The sequence below is a fragment of the Lissotriton vulgaris genome, chromosome 1_1 (genome assembly GCF_964263255.1).
Source record: "Lissotriton vulgaris chromosome 1_1, aLisVul1.2, whole genome shotgun sequence".
Classification (NCBI taxonomy): domain Eukaryota; kingdom Metazoa; phylum Chordata; class Amphibia; order Caudata; family Salamandridae; genus Lissotriton; species Lissotriton vulgaris.
The window spans coordinates 1,753,243,308-1,753,263,728 of record NC_141685.1 but is presented as its reverse complement, the minus strand read 5'-3'; the positions used below and the strand labels follow the sequence as shown (position 1 = coordinate 1,753,263,728).

The window sequence follows — 20,421 nt, the reverse complement described above, 5'->3', positions numbered from 1 at the left end:
CAGGTTCTTTCTGGTTCGCAAGAAGGACAAGAACGAGTTCAGGCCCATTCTGGACTTGCGACAAGCAAACAAATGGATTCGCAGGGAAAAGTTTTGCATGCTGTCGTTGCATCAGATTTACCCTCAGTTGCAACAGGGAGACTGGCTATGCGCTATAGACCTACAGGATGCTTACTTCCATGTGCCCATTGCACACAAACACAGGAAGTTCCTGCGGTTCCAAGTCGGCACCAATCACTATCAATACACAGTACTCCCATTCGGACTGAAGTCTGCGCCGAGAACATTCTCGAAGTGAATGGCGGTGGTAGCTGCACACCTGAGGAAGAACAAGGTGTTTGTCTACCCGTACTTGGACGATTGGTTGATCAAAGCATCCTCCTTCTCGGAAGCGCGAGCACACTTCCAGAAGACGTGCGTTCTCTTGAACAAGCTGGGGCTGCACATCAACATGGCCAAGTCTGTGCCGACTCCGGTCCAATGCATACAGTACTTGGGAGCCTCCATCAATACGCTGTCAGCAAGCGTGTCTCCTTCGGAAGAGCGGCGATTATCACTCCTTCGGAAGGCTCAGGCTCTTATGACAACTCCATCTACAACAGTGAGGACGGTGTCTTCTCTACTGGGATCGATGGCCTCTTGTATCTTCCTGACGCCACACGCACGGCTGCACATGAGACCGCTGCAGGAGTGCTTGGAGGACCAGTGGGATCAGAGGAAAGGATCCTGGGACGACAAGATTCAACTGTCGCTGCATGCTCTTCAGTCTCTGAAGTGGTGGTGTTCGGCAGAGAATCTCCTCAGAGGGGTTCCCTTTCACAAGGACATTCCCACGCAGACTGTTGTGACGGATGCTTCTCTCCTGGGATGGGGAGCGCACTCCGGGACTCTACAGATTCAAGGAACGTGGTCGCCGATGGAGGCCACGTATCACATCAATTTCCTGGAACTCAGGGCTGTTCACTTGGCACTGAAGGCCTTTCTTCCGTCCTTCCAGACCAACTCTCTGCTTGTACAGACGGACAATACCACCACGATGTATTACCTCAACAAGCAGGGGGGCTCGAGATCACGCACTCTGTCACAGGAGGCACAGACGATCTGGCACTGGCTCCTAGCCAGAGGACTGACGATAACGGCCACTCATCTACCAGGTGTGCAGAATGTTCAGGCAGACGCCCTGAGCAGACTGGTGCAGGAAAACCACGAATGGGTCATAAACGACGAAGTACTAGGAGAAGGCTTCGCAAGGTGGGGAACTCCAGACGTAGATTTGTTCGCCACCGCCGAAAACGAACAGCTTTCTGTACGCCTTTCCTCCCATTCCCCTGATTCCGGCGGTGCTCATCAAGTTGGCCCGGTCCAGGGCTCGGATGATACTCATCGCCCCGGAGTGGCCCAGACAGTGGTGGTTCACGGACCTACTTCACCGGTCTCTCCTTCCTCACATTCGGTTGCCGTGCAGGCCGGACCTTCTCACGAAGTTCGGGGGACGGATGTTACACCCCAACCTCTCGTCTTTGAGTTTGGCGGCATGGCTCCTGAGATAGTGCAATATGGCCATCTGAATCTGCCCGATGATTGCATGGACATACTGAAGGAGTCTAAGAGGCCTTCCACTCGGACTTCATATGCTTACAAGTGGAAGAGGTTTTGTATCTGGTGCCAGTCTAAGAACCATGATCCTACGACCTGTAAGGAAGATGTCATCCTTCCTTACCTTTTACATTTGGCGCAGTCTGGCCTTAATGTCCATTCCATTAAGGTACATCTTGCTGCATTGACTGCCTACAGGAAATGCCCTTCACAGACTTCCTTTTTCCAGATCCCTGTGATCAAAGATTTTCTGGAAGGTTTGAAGAAAGTATTCCCTCGTGTCAGGCTTCCCTCGCCTTCATGGGAATTGAATGTGGTGCTGTCCAGATTGATGAAGGAGCCTTTTGAACCTATTCATAAGGCTTTGTTGCAGCACCTGTCCTGGAAGGCGGCGTTCCTCGTGGCCATTACATCGGCCCGCAGGGTGAGTGAAATTCAGGCGTTGTGTTGTAATGAACCTTATACTGTATTTCATGCTGCTAAGGTTGTTATGCGTACTCACCCTAAATTTCTTCCCAAGGTTATTTCTGATTTTCATGTCAACCAGACTATAACTTTGCCTACGTTTTTTCAGAACCCTTCATCCCCAGCGGAGAGGTCTCTCCATTCCTTGGATGTTAGGAGGGTGTTGAAATTTTATCTGGATAAAACCAAAGATATTTGTAGGTCTGACCAGTTGTTCATCAATTATGGATCGGTCAGGACGGGTCTTGCGACCTCTAAGCAGTCCATCTCTAGGTGGATTGTGTCCTGCATACAATTGTGTTACCAAAAGGCTAATAAGACCTTAGGAGGTAAGCCTAAGGCTCATTCCACCAGGGGCAAAGCTGCCACGACGGCTCTGCTCCGTAACGTGGCGATTGCTGAAATCTGCAAGGCAGCCACTTGGAAGTCGGTTCATACCTTTGCTAAGCATTACTGCCTGGATACTGACGCCAGGGCAGACGCTCAGGTTGGGCAGGCTTCGCTGCGGAATTTGTTCGCACAGTAGTGGCGCTATGTGTTTATTCTCCACCGCCGCTTTGGTGTGGGGATGGGCTTGCCATTCTATTCACTAGATTATGACTATACACAGAGATCCCCTACTACAGAAGGAGTAGTTTCGGTCCTGTAACTCCAGTTCTGTAGTAGGGGTATCTCTGTTATAGTCATAAGCGCCCGCCCTCCTCCCCGGTGGAGATATTTCATCATGTAAAGAATGCGACAGGTCTGGCGTGCTTCGCCTGCAAAAAGAACTGAAAGTAGAGGGACCTGCTATGCATTCTGGGATACTGGGAGAAGTTCTGGAAAGTTCTCTTAAAGGCACAGTATCCTATTTAAGCCACATAATGGCAGCCTATGGGGCTTGTCTGCCCCTACCTTCCTCTCTATCATTCCAGAGTCTTTGACTGGGGGAGGCAAGTTTCTCTATGGTAGAAACTGGCAGGCTGTGTTGTGTGTGGTGTTATTTGGTGCAATTTCTAGTTGAAGTACTGGACAGTGTAGCCTGTGGATATAGGCTGCATTATTTGTCTTTAAATTCTCTCTTAAGTGTCTTTGCAGTTTCTGCATTATTTTGACAACTTAAGAGATTATTTTTGATTGCCGGGGTCCACACACATGGGCGGGACTATTCACTAGATTATGACTATAACAGAGATACCCCTACTACAGAACTGGAGTTACAGGACAGAAACTACTCCTTTTTTCTCGCTGCCTTGATCGGGGCTCTCAGATCATCTATTGAAACCGGGGATTGTTTGTAAAACATGACTAGGCTTTCCTGTTTTCAGTTTCTATTTTTGGTCAATTCTGGTGGGGTTTTTTCAGTGATTTCAGTACCTTTAAAAACAGTTGTTATCAGTGATTACACATTTGCGCGCCACTAAAAACGACAAAAAAAGTGTTTTTCCAGTGTTTATGGAACATTTTGCTTTTATTATTGCTTGCTTTCTGCACTGATAGAACCTGGTATATAGACAGTATAAGTATAGTGTTTATGAGGTCCAAATAGATTTTTGTAAATTAAACTTATTGTAGTACACAATATAATACTTCTTCAGTGAGTCTTTGGTCATGTGTGCTTGCTTTTTCCTTCCCATGTGAACTTCTGTGAAAACGCCCTCTCAACATTGGCAATTGAGATGGGCAACGCCAAAACAGCCAGTACACAATTTGTTAACTCTGTCCACTGACATAGCTTTCCATGCCAATACAGGTGCACTTGAACATTGCGATTCTCATGGCAGGTTCTGCAACATTTGCATTGAGTTGGCGCTTATGCCATCAGAGTTATTGAAGCGGTCAAAAATGAAGCAGCACTTTTGAAACTACGAGGAAATTCCCCTTTACTGAACGGATCTAGAACTTCTACAGAGCACCACAGTGAGATTTCATTGACCTCAAATGCCTTTTGTGTGAAGGGACATTTCTATGCATCATTGCAAGCCATTTCTCATACATTGTAAAATAAACGTTTCTGAATTGCTCTTAAACTTTGCTTTGGTAACCAAGTGGCAAGCACATGTTGCAGTGCCAAAGTCAATAAAGGTGTTGCCCAGCCTACTCTCTAGGAGATGTTTTACATCTACACCAATTATGCTGAACACTTGGCAGACAAGGGTTTTTTCAGACTCTAGTTTTTTTTCATGCCCACTACAGCAGTTATGTTTTCCTGTAAAAATCTAATAATGCAGTAGAGTGTACTTTTTTTACATCACTATCAAAATGCGACCAAAGATCCTCCCATTTCTTGACCTTGGCATCATCACTCAGCAAAAATGTTTGTAAACGGTTGCCACGTGGATAATATAGCATTCATAGCCCTTTGAACTGATAATAATCAGATAAAGGATACAGATGAAATGACTCTTTCTTTGATGTCACGCAAAGCAAGAAATGATAAATATTTGCGTTTTAGTTCCTGTGCATAAGAAAACAGTGTTCCAGAATGGACTAAAAAGTAAAAAGCATCCCTCATTAACTCTGAAGAATGTAAAGATGCTTTCAGCATACCATCTAACAAGTAGCAAGGATCTCCTACAGGAAATTAGTTCAGCTCGGGTATCAATTCTGACATGTCATCACACAACCTGTCCATATACATAGCTGAATCACTGCAAATACAAACAATATCACTCCAATCTTTGCTGAACTTGGAAAGAACCTTTTTTTGCAGAGCATTTCAAGTGACAGTGTTCCATGTTTTCCAAAAGTCTAGTGTCATGTTTTCACCACTATCCCAGATGCTTGGTGATTGCGCTTTTTATACATATACTTGTTACTAAACCTTGCATTGAATGTTTAAAGCCTGAGGTGTTGCAAATTCACCTACTATCAATACTGACCCACTAGAAACTGTGGGCTGATGCATTAAAGGTTTTTACCCATTCTCTGTGGGTAAATGCAATGACACATATTAGGAAAGATTCCAGCCATTTTACCTATCAGTGAAAGAATCAAACGCAGCCAAAATATGAAATAGGATTTTTATATTTCCAGATGCTCAACAGTTTATAAAATAATTAAACGAGACGTAAAACATGCTTTTAAACCCTTTATCTTTAGACCAAAGAGCACAAACACTGAAACAAGCAAAAGGAACAAGAAACAATATTTTAGTGGCATCCCTAAACATCAAAACTCAAGCAGAATAATGTTAGCCCAGTCTTTCTTACTGCTAGTGGAGAAGTGTGGCTCACTGGTTAGAGCAGGCAGACCCTGAAGAAGAGGTCAGACCCGGGACCAGGGTTCAATTCCCGACGCAGCAGGGTCTTGAGCTCAAATGTCCATGGACTCGATAATTCTCGCTTCGGTGCCTGACCTAATCATGGGTTCACACTCTGCAACTCTGGGCATTAAGCTTGCTTAATCTCCACAACGGCCCCCCCGCGGCGAGATGCCTGGCTTTCACATTGGGGATGCCCTGTAGGGGCTATCTCACAGGGAAAAGCCAGGACGGGTTCCCAAGGCAAGCGCGGAGATACCCCTTCGGGGGTCGAATCTGGCGCTATATAAGAATATAATAATAATAATAATAATATACCAAAGTTACATTGTATTGGCCCCTTCAGGAAGGAAAGAAAATGACTCTTTCACTCTCTTTTTCCTTTCTTTGAATGGCATTTAGTGTGTGGTTGTGCAGGTGTTTTTTCAGTGTTTATATGTTTTCACCGGTGAGGGCTATTTCTCTTTCAGTGGGGTTTTATCGGTTATTATAGGTTTAAACCTAAAACCCCACAGCCTAAACATGACTTAAATACCCTACTTTAGTTTGTGAGCAGCCTCATTGCTCCCTGAGGCTGCCAACTTCCTATTACCAGTGAAATCAATAAGGACTAGCCTGTTTGTGAAGTTTCAGCTTAACTCAAAGCTGTATGATAAAGTGCAAACCATTTTGTTTGTTGATGAAGCCCTCACCTACCAACCTAGTTGGTGGCATGCTTCATCATCGTGCCCACCCAGTAACACCGAATGTGTCACGGGTGTTCAACGCCTGGATACAGCGGAGCAGGTATGTTGCTGAGTGTGCAGTGTTGTGACGTGAAAGTTTTAAAAACTATACAGGGGTCCCAATACCCGAGGGTAAATTACATTTTAATAACTGGGCCACTGTTTGCATTAAAAAAGGCTGATGAATGTAATAGGAGTATCTATTAGGGCCTCCTGCATCCAAGTGTGGTCTACATGTTTCAGCCAGGCCTTTATCATTAAAACTGGCTTTCCTCAGGACCAAAAAAGTGAAGATGCAATCTTAATTTAAGTGAGTGTGTAATTTTGAACAATGTGAAGCACTCGCTAAGGTGCTGTATGTGTGCGAGGGGGATTCCCCTTTAGAGCATCACTGGACATACAACCTGTATGACAATACAAAACATACAGGGGAGAGTCTTAGGATAGAAGCATATAGTCACACAACAATCTGATTGCCGATTCCTATTGTGCTGTGTAAACAATAAAAATGTGGCAAATGGTGTAACCATATGGGTGGTATGGTTAGGGTGTTATCATGTATGCATAATGTTTTGTGGTGGGCTAGACTAGACATCGTAAGTATAACACACCAACAATGGGGTGATAGGTGCTTGAAGGGAGTATTATCTTCACGTTGGCATTTGCCATGATATGTCCCATGGAGTAGTCTGGCAGAGGTAAAGACCCTAGAAAGAGAAAGGGCCTTCGGGAGGTTAGCGACCTGTGGAGAAAAAGCTTACCCGGACCGTCGCTGAAGTGCAAGTGTACTCACAAAATTATCGATCAAGACCTGCGGTGAACCTGTTGCTCTCTCGAGGACCTCCGTAACAATGCCATGAGCAGTGTTTTGCCTTAAGTGCTGGCCAAATGATTCAGATCACCTGGGCAGAGACCTCTGTCTAAGGATAGTTCTGATATGATTCTTTTCCCATTGTGATCTGATACAGGGTTGTAAGAGAGTAATAAAGAATGACTGTTCAATTGCAAAGCGTCATACTCGTAGGGAAGGTCTTTGTGAAAAGCTACTTGTGCAGCTTGGCCACTGCTTCAACCAGATTTCCTAGAACCCATATTGGTTTCTCCTTCATGTTGTGGGCACATAAAACGTTAAGTTGGAGACTGCCCACACTGTGCAATTGTTGACTTTTCCATTACACTTGGTAGGGTAGACTGGGCTTTATGGAAAAAGCTTCTGCTCTGCAGTGTGCCTTCGCCTTTTCTTGCTTTATCTTGCTTTGTACCACTATATTTGGGCCATGATTGGACCACCATCAAGAACAGTTATTGCTGAGGTAAGAACAAAGCAAACCTGCATATTTTATTGATAGTTGGGGTGCAGAGTACATAGGTAACATGCACTTGTGAGATCCCGGCCAGCACGCCACACTTAAGCCCCCACGAGCTGTACCAGCAGTTTCCCTAGGAGAGACAAGATTGCTTACCTAGGACGTGCAGACTGCAGATATGACTGGTTATTGCACAACCAACATTGTTAGAATTTTTACATGATTTATGTTGCTGTGTGTTAAACCCAATAAATAAATAAATAAAGAATAGTTATTGTTATCATGAAATTGGAATGTCAACATAAAGTGACTAAGGGGGAGCACCTTCCCATGACCCCAGCACCGGGATACCCCTACGGGGGTGAGCCGTGCGCTATACAAGTACTGAATTTACATTTACATTTTACATTTACTTAATATATGCAGCTCTGATCTGGTGGATGCGCAGGGTGAGAGTCAGATTTCCTGCTTTACTTTATAAGGGCGAGCACATGGTAGCTCTTTTTACTGGTGGCCACATGCTATTTTGTCAAGACATTGCCTCTACGTGACAGAGAATAATCTATGATGCTTGTTACACATTTATGTTCCTCAAATTAAACATAAAGAGCCATATTAGTCTGATACTCACTATAGCTTTTCTAAATAATGCCTTTGACCTTCTGGATAAAGATGAACAGAAAACGAACACAAATAACTTAAAGCTATGTTTGAAAATGTGCAACTATTTGACATCATAGAAATTGTTGCAAATATTTGAAAATATATACTACTTTCCGTAGATTACCAAGTATGTTATTTTTCTTTAAAGCCCTCGCTGTGTCTGTTTTGTTATTTAATGTTGTGCTGCGTTGTCATGCGTAGGTGGCACTTAGTTTTAGATTAGTAGTTGTTGCCTTCAGTCAAGTTTGTTTATTGTACTCCCTTGCAGTGGTTTGGGCATCTTTGCTGCTTTAGAAAACCTTAAAAAATAATGAAATTATTTTTTAACATTTTAATTTGTTTCTTAATCCCCTGTTTGATTGATCTTCTGAGCATTGGATTTTTATTTATGTATGTTTAGGTAGGGTATGTTTAGGTTAATGAATAACTAAACTTGGAAAAAGTCTAACATTACACACACACACATAAAGTGGCTGTTTACAATACGGAACGTATATATGCATAATTGCACTAGAAAGTGTTGAGCCAACAATTTCAAACTTCCTTTGTGTGCCTTTGGAATACTGTGTTATCATTGTACTGTTCCAAACTGACTAATGGCTGTTTATACTGTCTCTCTGTGTTAAATTGCTACTTTAAAGGGCCTGCTGTTTTAAAAATTTCTAGCAGTGCAATACATTTTTATTTCGCCTCGGGGGGGGGGGTTCGGTCTATAGCTTTGAGGTGCTGTTAAAACACTGACAATATTCACATTATTTATGGCTTGGCTGTCTAGGGAACATAAGGTGCTTAAATTCAGGTATCTCCACATCTAGCCTGCACGACTATTAATTTTAGAGCCTGTACTTATTGACTAGATGATACCAACAAATATTGATATTGTTTATTATCAAGGATACACTTCAGTTAATAAAAATATTACATTGCCTAAAAATTTACGATTACAAATGATATCAGTTGTGACCTAAGCCAGTATAAAAAAAGTGCATTATCATCCCGGTACTCATTCATTTGGGATAATAACCCGGACAAATATTTACGTTATTAAAAAGTCTCCAAGGTAGAAAAAAATAGCACGTTAAAGTATGCTTAAAATATTGCACCATATACAAAAAAAAAATTATGAGTCCGTTTGTTTTTTCATAAATACCTTTGTGGTACAAACAGTAGGAAGCAACGCCAATCAAATTATCAAGTATTTTTTGTATCAATTGCGAAAGAATGGCATAAATAAGGTTGTATTCTCTTTTGAACCACTTTTTTTTTTTAATTAATTTTTTATAAGTACTAGGCCAACAATTCTAAACTAAGCAAATGAGCTTCATCGATTGGTCACATCATCATTCACTACAGTGATTAAATACTTTAAAGAAATTGGTAGTGAAATAATTTGGAAGAAAATCTGAATAGAAACATTAGGTTTTTTATGGTCCATCGGCAGTCCATTCTCTCACCAGCCCCATCTCCAGGAAAGGTACTTCCATTGTGATGACTCACTGTTTTCTCTAAGTTGCTTTAAATTAAAGTGAAATGCTTTGTTACTCGCTAGTCCGGCACTGGACATGTCCTGTCACTGTGAAACTGTAGTTCCTCTAGTAAATGATCATTTGCCCAAAACCTTTTACATTAGATGAATTTTAACCATTGCATATTTTTGGGCTTATATTTGCTTGGTGTCATACATATGTAGTGCTACGCATCAATCTGTGGAACTTACTTCCGAAGTCTGTGGAGTTGCAGCTAGATAAATTGAAAGTTCAGCAACTTATTTTGCCATTATGATGGCAGTTTTAGGTGGAGTAGCTTGTTTGCATGCAATAATGGCAGTGGGTGTCTGACACCTGTCTTGAATGTATTTGTCAGTAGTTTTTAACTGTTGGTTCTAGGCCTTTGACCAAGCTTTTTGCAGTGGATGGCAAGTGCATAAGGTCCACTGCGCCAGTTCATCCTGGCAAGTTACTTAATGCAGCCTCTTCGCAGCATGGCTTGTGAAGGATTTAAAGCAACCCTTCATCAGCGATTGTAAGTAGGTTGCCAAGTGACAATACTTCCACATGGCACTATATGGAGTGTGGACAAGTTGAGAAAGTAGCTTGCTGCCAATCCAAGCCAATATTGCCAACACGCATACAGTGCCTTCCAGTGTCCCCAGAGGTGAGCCAACAAGAGGATCAACATTGTAGGCTTGTAGCTACTCCAGCAATATGACTAAGAGGATTACTTGTTAGGATTAATATGAATAAATTGATTACTTCTTCCTCTGAAAAAGAGTTGAATCTTGAGAAGGTATTTGTGTCTTTACAAACAACTGTTAAAATGTTATGAAGAAGATATGCAAGGCAACGTGAATACTGCTTTTCTGGGGAATGGGCAGTTGGAGGTAAGCAATTTTAAGTAAGTACGTTTAGAGCATATTTCAGACACTGTTGGTCTCCATCTGTTTGTTAGACAGGGTATTCCAAAGGTTGTTGACCTTCAATATCTACAAAGGAATAAAATAAACTTTGTGGCATCTGTGAAAGCCCTTCCTAAGAATACAGGCAATTTATACTTGGGCACAGCTGTTGCTCCTGGAGGATTTGAGTACAGGTACTGGAGTATGGCTGATGTGCCACCATGGAGTCCATAAATGTGTCCTCTTGTTGCCTGAAAATGTAACCTCCATCCCCTTGAAGTACAAAGCTACCTTCCTAGCTCTGAAACAATTCCTTCCTACTCTTGGCCAGGGCAGGGTTTGGCGATGGGATACTTGAAACTTGACTTCCATGCTTTACATAAGTAAGGGAGGGACTCATCCCCATCCACTTAATCAATGTGCAGTAACACTAACTTTCACTGTCAGCTACCCCTCCAGTGATACTTTGACTTTCTTTACCTCTGACCCTGTATAATGATCCAGTGACTTTCGGCTGCATTTGCACTAAAGTACAACGTACATAATACATACTATGTTGTGCGATTTGGTTTGAGTCTGACATTGGGCTTTGCCTCTGGGCATTTTCCATGCTGTCCATCCACCTGCCAGACATTCAAGGCACACAGGCAGACCCGTTAGATTGGCCTGCACTCATTACAAAATTGAGCTGCACATTGGTGGGAAGAGGACACTTTTCGCTCTTTTTTAGGATGGAGAGCTTCTAAGACCAACCTGTGTGTTTCGGATACCAACACCAAGGGCCATCTTTATGTTACTGGATGGGCATGAGATTTCTGACACCCCTCTGCCCCATTCACAGGAACAACCAGTTGCTTTAAGCCCGTTCCCACTAGTTTTCATCCCGCAAATCTGAAGATGCGCAGTAACATGGAATCTAGGGAATTAACATTGGCTTCACTATACCCGAGTAGATTTTAGGAGTTTTCAGTTTCTGTCTCACCATTGTCCACGGGGTGACCAAGTAGAACAGCATGAAAGGATGACACTCTTACCCAGGCCAAGGAGTCTTAAACCCACCAACAGTTCTGTAGTAAATGATCGTGATTTTGCCATTCCTCCTTGTAGAAGAATATTCACTCTCAGGCTTGTTCTTTGGATACATCCTCTTTTTTCCCCCCATTTGGCTGATTTGAGTTTCCAGAGTCTTTCGTGTCATTTCAAACCAAAATGTTGGACTAACAAAAATCCGCTTTTCAGTCTTTGTCACTTCAAGATGTAGCTGCAGAAGATCAATAACTTATTTGTCTGTTGGGTACTTCTATCTGCAGATTCCTCACCTCATGAAGCTCCCTTAGGCGCCATACTGGATCCGGAAAAGTTGGAATAGCTCGTGTGCCAGTATGTGGTGCTACGGCACCTCAGCACTCTTACATCAAATACTGTCCTTTTTTCAACCCATTAAGAGGCAGGGTCAGGATTTGTGAAACTCACAGGAATTATGTGCACACACTTTACCAGGAGCCTTAATTGAGGAATCTGCAGGTAGAAAGCGTATCCACCAAAGACGTTAAGTAAATTGTGATGTATACTTGTGCCTGTGGATTGCTCCTCAAAAATCAATACCAAAGTGGTGGGTCTAAGGAGATAACGTAATCTAAATTTCTTGCCAAACAGACCCAGTAAAGTATGCACCTCTGCAATCTGAAGGTGGAGAACATTGTCTGGTAAGGAGCAAAACTGAATACCTAGTTACAGTTTACCCATGTCCCAGCTATGAATACTCCTGTGCAGTGCCAAAGAAACTGCCTTGCCCCTGCAAATTGAGACTAACACCCCTAACCATATTTGCAGTATATAGAGAGAGAAGATGTGGCCGAACGTCAAGAGGTGCCAATTTTGGAATTGGGGAAGCAGGTCAGAATCCTGGCATTGGCTCGATATCCTGTGATTCTGGACAAATCCAATAAATCTTCTCTTGCCTAAACATAATTAGGAAATCTGACCTTTTGTAATATTATCTGTTGCTCATGTAAAGCTTTCTAATGCCTTTGCGCCATATTTGTGCATTGTAAAAACTGCAAAACAAACAATTAAACAGAAACAGCATTCACGTCCTAATTTTTTTTATTTTGAAACAATGTATTGACCCGCAGTCCATTCCTGGGCTGCTCTGCTTTTCTGGGGACAAGTACATTCAATGGGGATTGGTCAGCCAGAATCAACAATGTGAATGCATAATCTGAGAAGAAACAAGCAGAGTAGCCCCACCCCAGGTCACCAGACAATCGGGCTTAAAGGTTTGTATGAAAACCTAACCCTCACAACAAGATGGAATACATCATGGAAGGCCAAAAAACTATTAGAGCAGTAGAACGGAGTGCCTGCCTATTCCATCTAACGTGCTGTAAACAAAATCTCTTGCCCTTGTATAAAGGAGGCTACCTCCTTTCTGAAAAACAAAAGAATGGAAGAAACTATGCAATCTGGATCAACTATTCACCCAAAAGAGGAATCTCCCAAAAATCCCTCAACGCAGCAAAGCAGACAGTACTACTGACAACTCTGTTGTGACAGACAAGACAATCACCGGATAGGAGTCCTGCTGCAGTATAGAAAAAACCTCCCCCAGACCAAGGTTTTATACAAAGGCTAGACAATTCCTAGGATTGCCTGATTCTGTGGCAGTCCACTGGTTGGATAAATAACAGCCAGCCAGGTCTTTGTTTCAGCCCTATGTCATAACCTCAAGGTTTCAAACACCTGATGCGTGACCTGCTCTACGGTGCCTATAATCGTTGTCTTGCAAAAAAGCAGAGGCTTGTTCAAAATGTCAGGTCTTCTGGGGAAAGTAAGAACATGGAGACATGGGTCAGGAACCACTTCACAAAGAAGAAGAGGTGTCGGGTTAAAGCTGAAATGGTCCATATGACGCCTCTGAGGATACACCCTCTTCTAGACTGACAGAATAAGGGCCAGAGGAAAGCAAATATTCTGTGGCTAGCCTACGACCAGTATCTCTAGCCAGAGACATGGAAACATCCATATCCCCAAATCACTGAAATACATTATAATATTCAACTTGATCTGCACGAGGATATAAAAGCATAGATATTTCACCAAACGGCAGATCCTTAAATTTGAAATCAATGAATCCAGAATAAAACCCAAAATGTCTGCGGCACCAAAGAATAAATCGTGTATTCAGTAGGGCAAAAGAGCAAACTCCAAACCAAAGAGCTAAGAACTTGTCTAGTTATCACATGGAGTACTCTCTAAGAAGAGAAAAATATACTTGGTTGTAACTGTCTCACATCGACAGCCCCCTCAGTACATGATATAAATGGCAGATATGTATAAAGAAAATGGCATTAAGCGGAAAGGCCTCTGAAAAAGAAGGTCAAATTACAGTGGCCCATTTAGACGAAGAATCATCCCAAAAGAATCTATCAATCGGATTTGTACACTCCCAACTGGATGCTTAAAAATGGCCTGGCAGAGAGGATGAAGAAAGACTGGCGCTTTTGGTCCCGGTAAGACTAGTGTTGCTAGTAAGGTCAAGGTCTTGTAAAGCGTTTGAATCTTTTGTGCTGCTGATGGAATATTTGGACTTAAGTTCCAAGCCTCAACATGGGAAAGTGGTGTTGCATAGTCAAATTGAAGGCCAAGGAAGCATTTTTGCAAAAGTGGTGAGAAACAAGTCTCTAAAGGGTCCCAGAAGAACGGTTGGTTCTGGCCACCTAATTTATGGTGACAAGACTGCATCTAAGAATATGTTGGGCGTCCATAAACCCATCACAACTACTTCTTCAAAGTGTTCACTCATATGGTCCAGTAAAAGTAAAACCACCTCCCAAAGCGCATGGCAGTAGCCTGCCAAAATGTATGTGGCATCGCATGAACAAAGAGAGTTGCCCCCTCATGAAAACAAGTTATTTCCTACTGTCTTTATCCACAAAAGCTTTTTGTATAGTGGAGAGGATGGAAAAAGATGACATTCATCGCAGAAAAATCAGGAGCCTGTGTTAGCAGATCATCAGGCTACAGAAGAAAAGAGACATTTGAGGTATGCTACAGCCGATAGTCAACGTGCCAGTGGGTTACTTCTGCTGAGCATAGCGGAACTCAGATGCAATTGGGTCCAGAAAGGTCTGATTAAGAGGCAACAAGAGTTCTGATGTTTAAGAAATATACGTAAATAGCAAAAGCAATTCAAAAACCTCAGCCACCTTTCATAAGACTGTCTCAAATGAAAGAACGTCCTCCAAAGGGACTGCCACAAGCCATTCAGTAACAAGCATTTACAATGCAATGGTCTCTGCATTATTAAAGGTAAAGCTATTGGGCATTGCTCATGGCTTTTTTTTTTTAAATCATAAATAAATGGCATTGTCATTCACAATGCCAAAAGCTTAATCATTAAATACATTGCATTGTCATTTACAATGCCAATAGCTTAATCACTCGCAAATGCATGACCTATTGCATTTACACCCACATAGAGCCACACACACAAAGCCACCCACACACACATACAGAGCCACCCACACAGTCATTCACATAGAGCCACATACACAGAGCCACCCTCACACAGACAGAGCCACCCACACATAGAGCCACCTACAAAAAAAGCTATCCACACAGAGCCACACACACACACACAGACACACACACACAGAGACACACACACACAGAGCCAAACACACACAGCCAAACACACACACAGAGCCACACACACACAGAGCCACACACACACAGAGCCACTTATGATCCAAGCTTCTGCTAACTAAAGGCATAATGCCATCACTAATAGATATATGTAATGACCATATGTCTAGGCCCTCCTCATTAAGCCTAGAGTCTCACCCCTCAAGTATGAAATCAAGGCAGTGTTCCTGAGTTAAAGTATAGCCCATCACATGGTAGCCGCTCAGGCAAGAGACATTATACCCGACACAATTCATCAAAGACTAGAGAATCCAGTCATCAAGCAAAAGAAAACAACATGTTCCATAAGTAGGCTCACCGGTATAAGACTGTCAGCAGGTCTGCAAGAGCCAAAACGCCATGACAGGAAGGATGGGTGACGAATATCTTCACCGGGCCAGTTTAAACACTCCCGGCTGATGGAATGAAAATGCGAGTAGTTGTGTGGCAACACAAAATGTCTCCGTTCGACATTAACAAGGCTGCACTCCATGACGGCCATCTTGTAATAGCAATGTCATTCTATAGCGAACAATTGTTGAAAAACGGAGTCTCATAAACACTTTCAGCCTGAGAAAGCACGATTGGAGAGGCAAGTAGAGAGGACCTAGTCACTTGTATCAACATGCCACAGAGCAAAGTGTGAAGTCCTCGCACATCGGGGAATTCCCTGACCTGTTCGAGGAGGTCGAGACCTGATTGGAAAGATGTTTTTACTCTTGATGATGTGATTCTTCTATACGAATTGCAGAGATTGAAGTTCAAGAATACAAACATTCATTCACAAATATCGTACAAGTAAGTTACACATAATACAATGCTGTGAGGATGTGAATAACTGAAACAGCAGCAACTGCAACGTGCACTTCACTCCCCCTTGCATTTTTCGGCAGCTCAAACCTTGTAAAAATGCGTTGGAGGCTAATTCAGCCACATGAGAAATGTAGCGCGTAAAATGCCTGGTAAATACCGCTGGATGGGATAAATACGTAAATATTTTCCCCCACCATCTAATCAGATAAGTTGTGCTTTATGGGTGAGTTTCATAACTTTAGTTAGGAACTCGTGAGAGCACTGTGTTTTAATTTGCTTTGAGCAGGGGTGTCAACCGAGCATAGTCTGCTGTAAGTTCTCAAGACAGTACATTCAGACCTACCACTAAGAATCACCTCAAACCGTGAGGTGAATGGGAGAAACTGTGAGGTTGGGATGTACAGGGACTTGGCATGCATAGGTCTTGGTGGTCTTTTGGCTGAGTAAGTCTGGTGTCCGTCAGGGAGAATAGTTGGATTTTGGTACAAAAATAAAATCCGCTCAAGGTCCAGGAGTGAGTAAATACCTTGAAATGTGAAATTCCTAATGAACTACCCTTTTAAGAGCATCTGTGCTGAAATTCTCAGATATGTAATCATTTTACTTAAAGTGCGAGGGAGACTAAAAATGAATAGGGAGTTCAAACAAAGTTCAGAGTTTCCATTCTAGTTGTCCTTTGACAGCGTGTAATCACGGAAAGTGTGTTGAAGTTATCTATACATCTGCAAATTGTGTTAATACGAAAAAGTTCATCACATGATGTTAGATTTGATTAAATGATACCAAATATTAAGCAATCAAAGCTATATTTCCGCAGTTGTCAGCTGGCTTTCTTCGAATAAAATCAGAGGCTGGATATGCAGGTCAAAGTGGTTTCCATTCCTTAAGCATGATATCCTCTCACCAGGGATGCTACAGGTGCAATCAAGAGTGAGTAGGATAGGCCCAAGATGGACAATCGTGGCTAGGCTTACAGTTTTTTTTGCAGATTTATATAGCGCAAACTCGACCCGATGGTATGGGAGCGCTTTACATAGGCGCCCGTTACGTTACACAAGGACGCATACATTTTTTGGAGGGGTTTTTTGGTAGTCACTGAAGATTAGGTGATTTGCCCAGAATCACAGGGTGTGGATCTGACCCCGAGAATCGAACTTTGGTTTTCCATCTCCAAAATAAGACCACAACCTCTCCCCTAAGTGAAAGGTTTTCTAGGCTGGTAGTTCAGTGTGCACACCCATGCATGTCCAGACTTCAGACCCATATAGCTCTTAGACGGTAGCATACAGACACGTGGACACCAGGGCTTCCTGCTGTCGTTTGCAAGTAACAGCTCATACTTGAGAAAGCGGCAGAGAGCGGCGCACAGAGGACTCTGGAACATGAGTCAACATGACCTCCAGCAATGTGTGAAAAGATCACACTTCACTGACAGACGGGCGCACACTCATTCCCATTCGAACGGTATGACTGGACAAGCAATTGGTCTGCCTGATACACACGTCTCTCACCTGCCATGAATTAAACGTAATATCCAGGGCTCAGCCTGCGTACATGTGTGGGACGCGAATGTTCTCATTGAAAACGGGCAAAATGTGTTTTCTCAAATGGAACAACAAAACAGAATGGCAGGCACTTTTGTTAAGAGAATTTCGGTGGGAACCAAAAGTTTGATACACTTCAAGCGTATGTGGCATACCTTTGTGTCCTGAAGCAGCGGACGGCACGTTCGTTGCAAGTACGAGTCGTACTTGGCATCCTCGCATGCGGTGCGGCTTCGGGGGCTGGAGAGTGCGGACGGTACTTTGGAGGGTACGAGCTGGCTGTCCCGGGGCGGCTTGAAGGCAGTGACAAAGCAGCTCGATGGGAGAAAGGATAGCACAGTTCGAGGCGGCCCAATCAGATGTAAGCCCAACCTTTTCAGACTGGGGGGCGTGTTTTTTAGGTTTGAGTGACGGATGACGTCACAGATAGAAAGAACCTAAAAAACACGCCCCCGAATCCGGAAAGACAGGGCTTAAAGGGAGTGACTCCCCTCTCCTCCAATGGCTGGCCAGCATTTACGAGGCCAGCCAGTGGAGAAGAGGGGCGGATTCAAGTCCGCTACACTAAGGGCCAGATGTAGGTCTCCAATAACCGGTCCGACCGGTAATTGGTTTTTGAGATGTAGGGGGCCCGAATTTTACCAAATCTGTAAATTTACCGATTCGGTAAATTTACAGATTCAGTAAAATACCGACTTGGTATATTTACCGAATCGGTAATTCCAGATGTAGGTGGCACTTAAAATAGTGCCACAGTCCCTTAAGAATTTGTTATTTACCATGAAATACTATCTCATTGTAAATAACGAATTCCTGTGTACATGCACATCTGTGCATGAACACCTGTGCCATGTGGCACACATACATGCCCTAAGGGCATGTATGTGTGTCACATTGCACACAAGCCAGAATCAGGGGTGCAACAGGGTGTCAACGTGACACCCTGTCCCCCTTGTAAATTCGGTAATTTTACCGAATCGGTATTTACCGATTCGGTAATTGACATTGATTCCTATGGGCCTCAAGGCCCATAGGAATCAATGGCAATTACTGAATTGGTAAATACTGATTCGGTAATTACCGAATCTTACCGATTCGGTAATTGATTCGGTAAATATACCTACATCCCGATTGCCAGTTCTTAAATACCGAATCGGTATGATTCGGTATTTAAGAGTCGGTAATCGGGGATTACCTACATCTGGGCCCTAGAAACATAAAATCTCGGAGCTCCGCCCACTGCGTACGCAGTGCGACGGAGTCCTCGACCTAAAAACTCCAACATGGGGGCTTCATCATTCATCAGAGTCCAAATAAAGAGAGAAAGGGGGCCACCTCACTACTGACCTTCTGAATAAGTAACCCTTAACTTAAACATTAACAAGGCCATCCTTCTCCGTGTATTCTACCATGTCCAGGACCCGCTCTTGACTAGATTGCTACAGAAATGGATTTGGACTTTGTACCATGATAAAGCAATGAGCAAACCTTTAGTGGCAAAATAGGGGCTTCCAGGATTGAGGTGACTTCAATAGGGTAGGCGTGGCCAGGTAGAGGCCATGGGTGTAGGTATGGTCAAAGGTGAAAAGGCTCCTCTGGCAATAGATGAAAACTGCCGCTTGAGTGGAGTCAGCACCCAGAGCTAAAAGTGCCTTGAGTGGATTCAACAGCATCTGACAGAGCTGGTCACAGGTACGGAGCTCATGTATATAGACCACAAGATGGTCTCGAAGACGGCAGTGAGGTTGAAATTGGACAATGGGGCTGACTTCCTGAGGCATGAAGCCATCCTTCTTCATGTGTCCCAACAATGGGCTCAGAAGGGCCCCTAATTTGGTTGCTTGGCCTCTAGATATAAAGAAAAGATCCTCCTGATCCTCTGCATTCTTCATGTGAATGAAGCTACAACTGTAAGAAGACCTGGAGGCATTTGTAAGATCCTAACTCCAAAGGCATGCATTATGGGGTCAGAAAAGCATCCTTAAGGTTGGTAATCCAGTGTGGGAAAGCATTTCTTTTAGAACTAATTGTATTTGAATTGTAAATGTTTGGTATTATTGGCAATCTGTCCTCCAGGTATGGAGTGAGGGTGTTCAGACTACCAAAAAGTTATTTCTTTGGAACCTTTGCACAGGTAGTGCATAGTCCACCTTGCTCCGCGCACCCTACCTGCCAGCGTCTCTTACTACCATCTGGGTGATTACTTCATATTGTTTGTAAATAGAGTAGCACTGGGGACTTGGAAGCCATGTGTGCTCAGATGAATCACACTGTGCCAGAGATAAAACATTTAGATGCAACACAAGCTGTGCAAAGGTACTTGTTTTCCCAGGAAGTAAAGACTTACAGTTAAAGTCACTAAAGTTAGTTACTTAGACCTTTTTTCATTTGCATCTGGGATCGTGTATTTGAAAGCATGTGGAGACAAATGTACAAGTTCTCATTTGCCTAGATACTTGCTTTATGCAATGTATAAATACGTGTTGCTTATGTGCTTCTTTTAGGGAAATGCATCATGTGAGAAAACAGTTGCAGACTCTCACCAAGCAATGTTTTGATGTCGAGAAAGAAGTGTCCAGCTATCAGCACTATATTAATGAGGTACAGCCACTGGTTGGTAGAAATTGTAAGGTGCTTTTTAGATTGCACAGGAGATGCAGACGTATTTACAATATTTACCTTAGAAATTTGACTTTTGTTTCATTATGATGCAGTGGATTGAGATCACCGCTGCACCGTGCACCGTTTTGTGCTGTTTACAAATAGAAATGCACCTTGCACGCTGCATCCATCTCCAGCATCCCTTAAGCCTTTCGATGTATATATATATATATATATATATGTGTGTGTGTGTGTGTGTGTATATATATATATATCTATATATATATACATATATATATATATATATATATATATATATATATATATAGAGAGAGAGAGAGAGAGAGAGAGAGAGAGAGAGCGAGAGAGAGAGAGAGAGAGAGAG

At 43.0% G+C, this 20,421-nt stretch overlaps 1 protein-coding gene across 3 annotated transcripts in view; it reads left to right on the top strand.

Annotated features, from left to right (window-relative positions):
* Positions 1–20,421, top strand: part of TBK1 (TANK binding kinase 1) — a 431,625-nt gene that overhangs the window by 372,882 nt on the left and 38,322 nt on the right. For all 3 annotated transcript variants that reach the window (XM_086919050.1, XM_086919051.1, XM_086919052.1), the window contains exon 18: positions 19,940–20,036. In XM_086919050.1, coding sequence (XP_086775176.1) covers positions 19,940–20,036 — 97 coding nt within the window. The remainder of the gene's footprint in view (positions 1–19,939; positions 20,037–20,421) is intronic.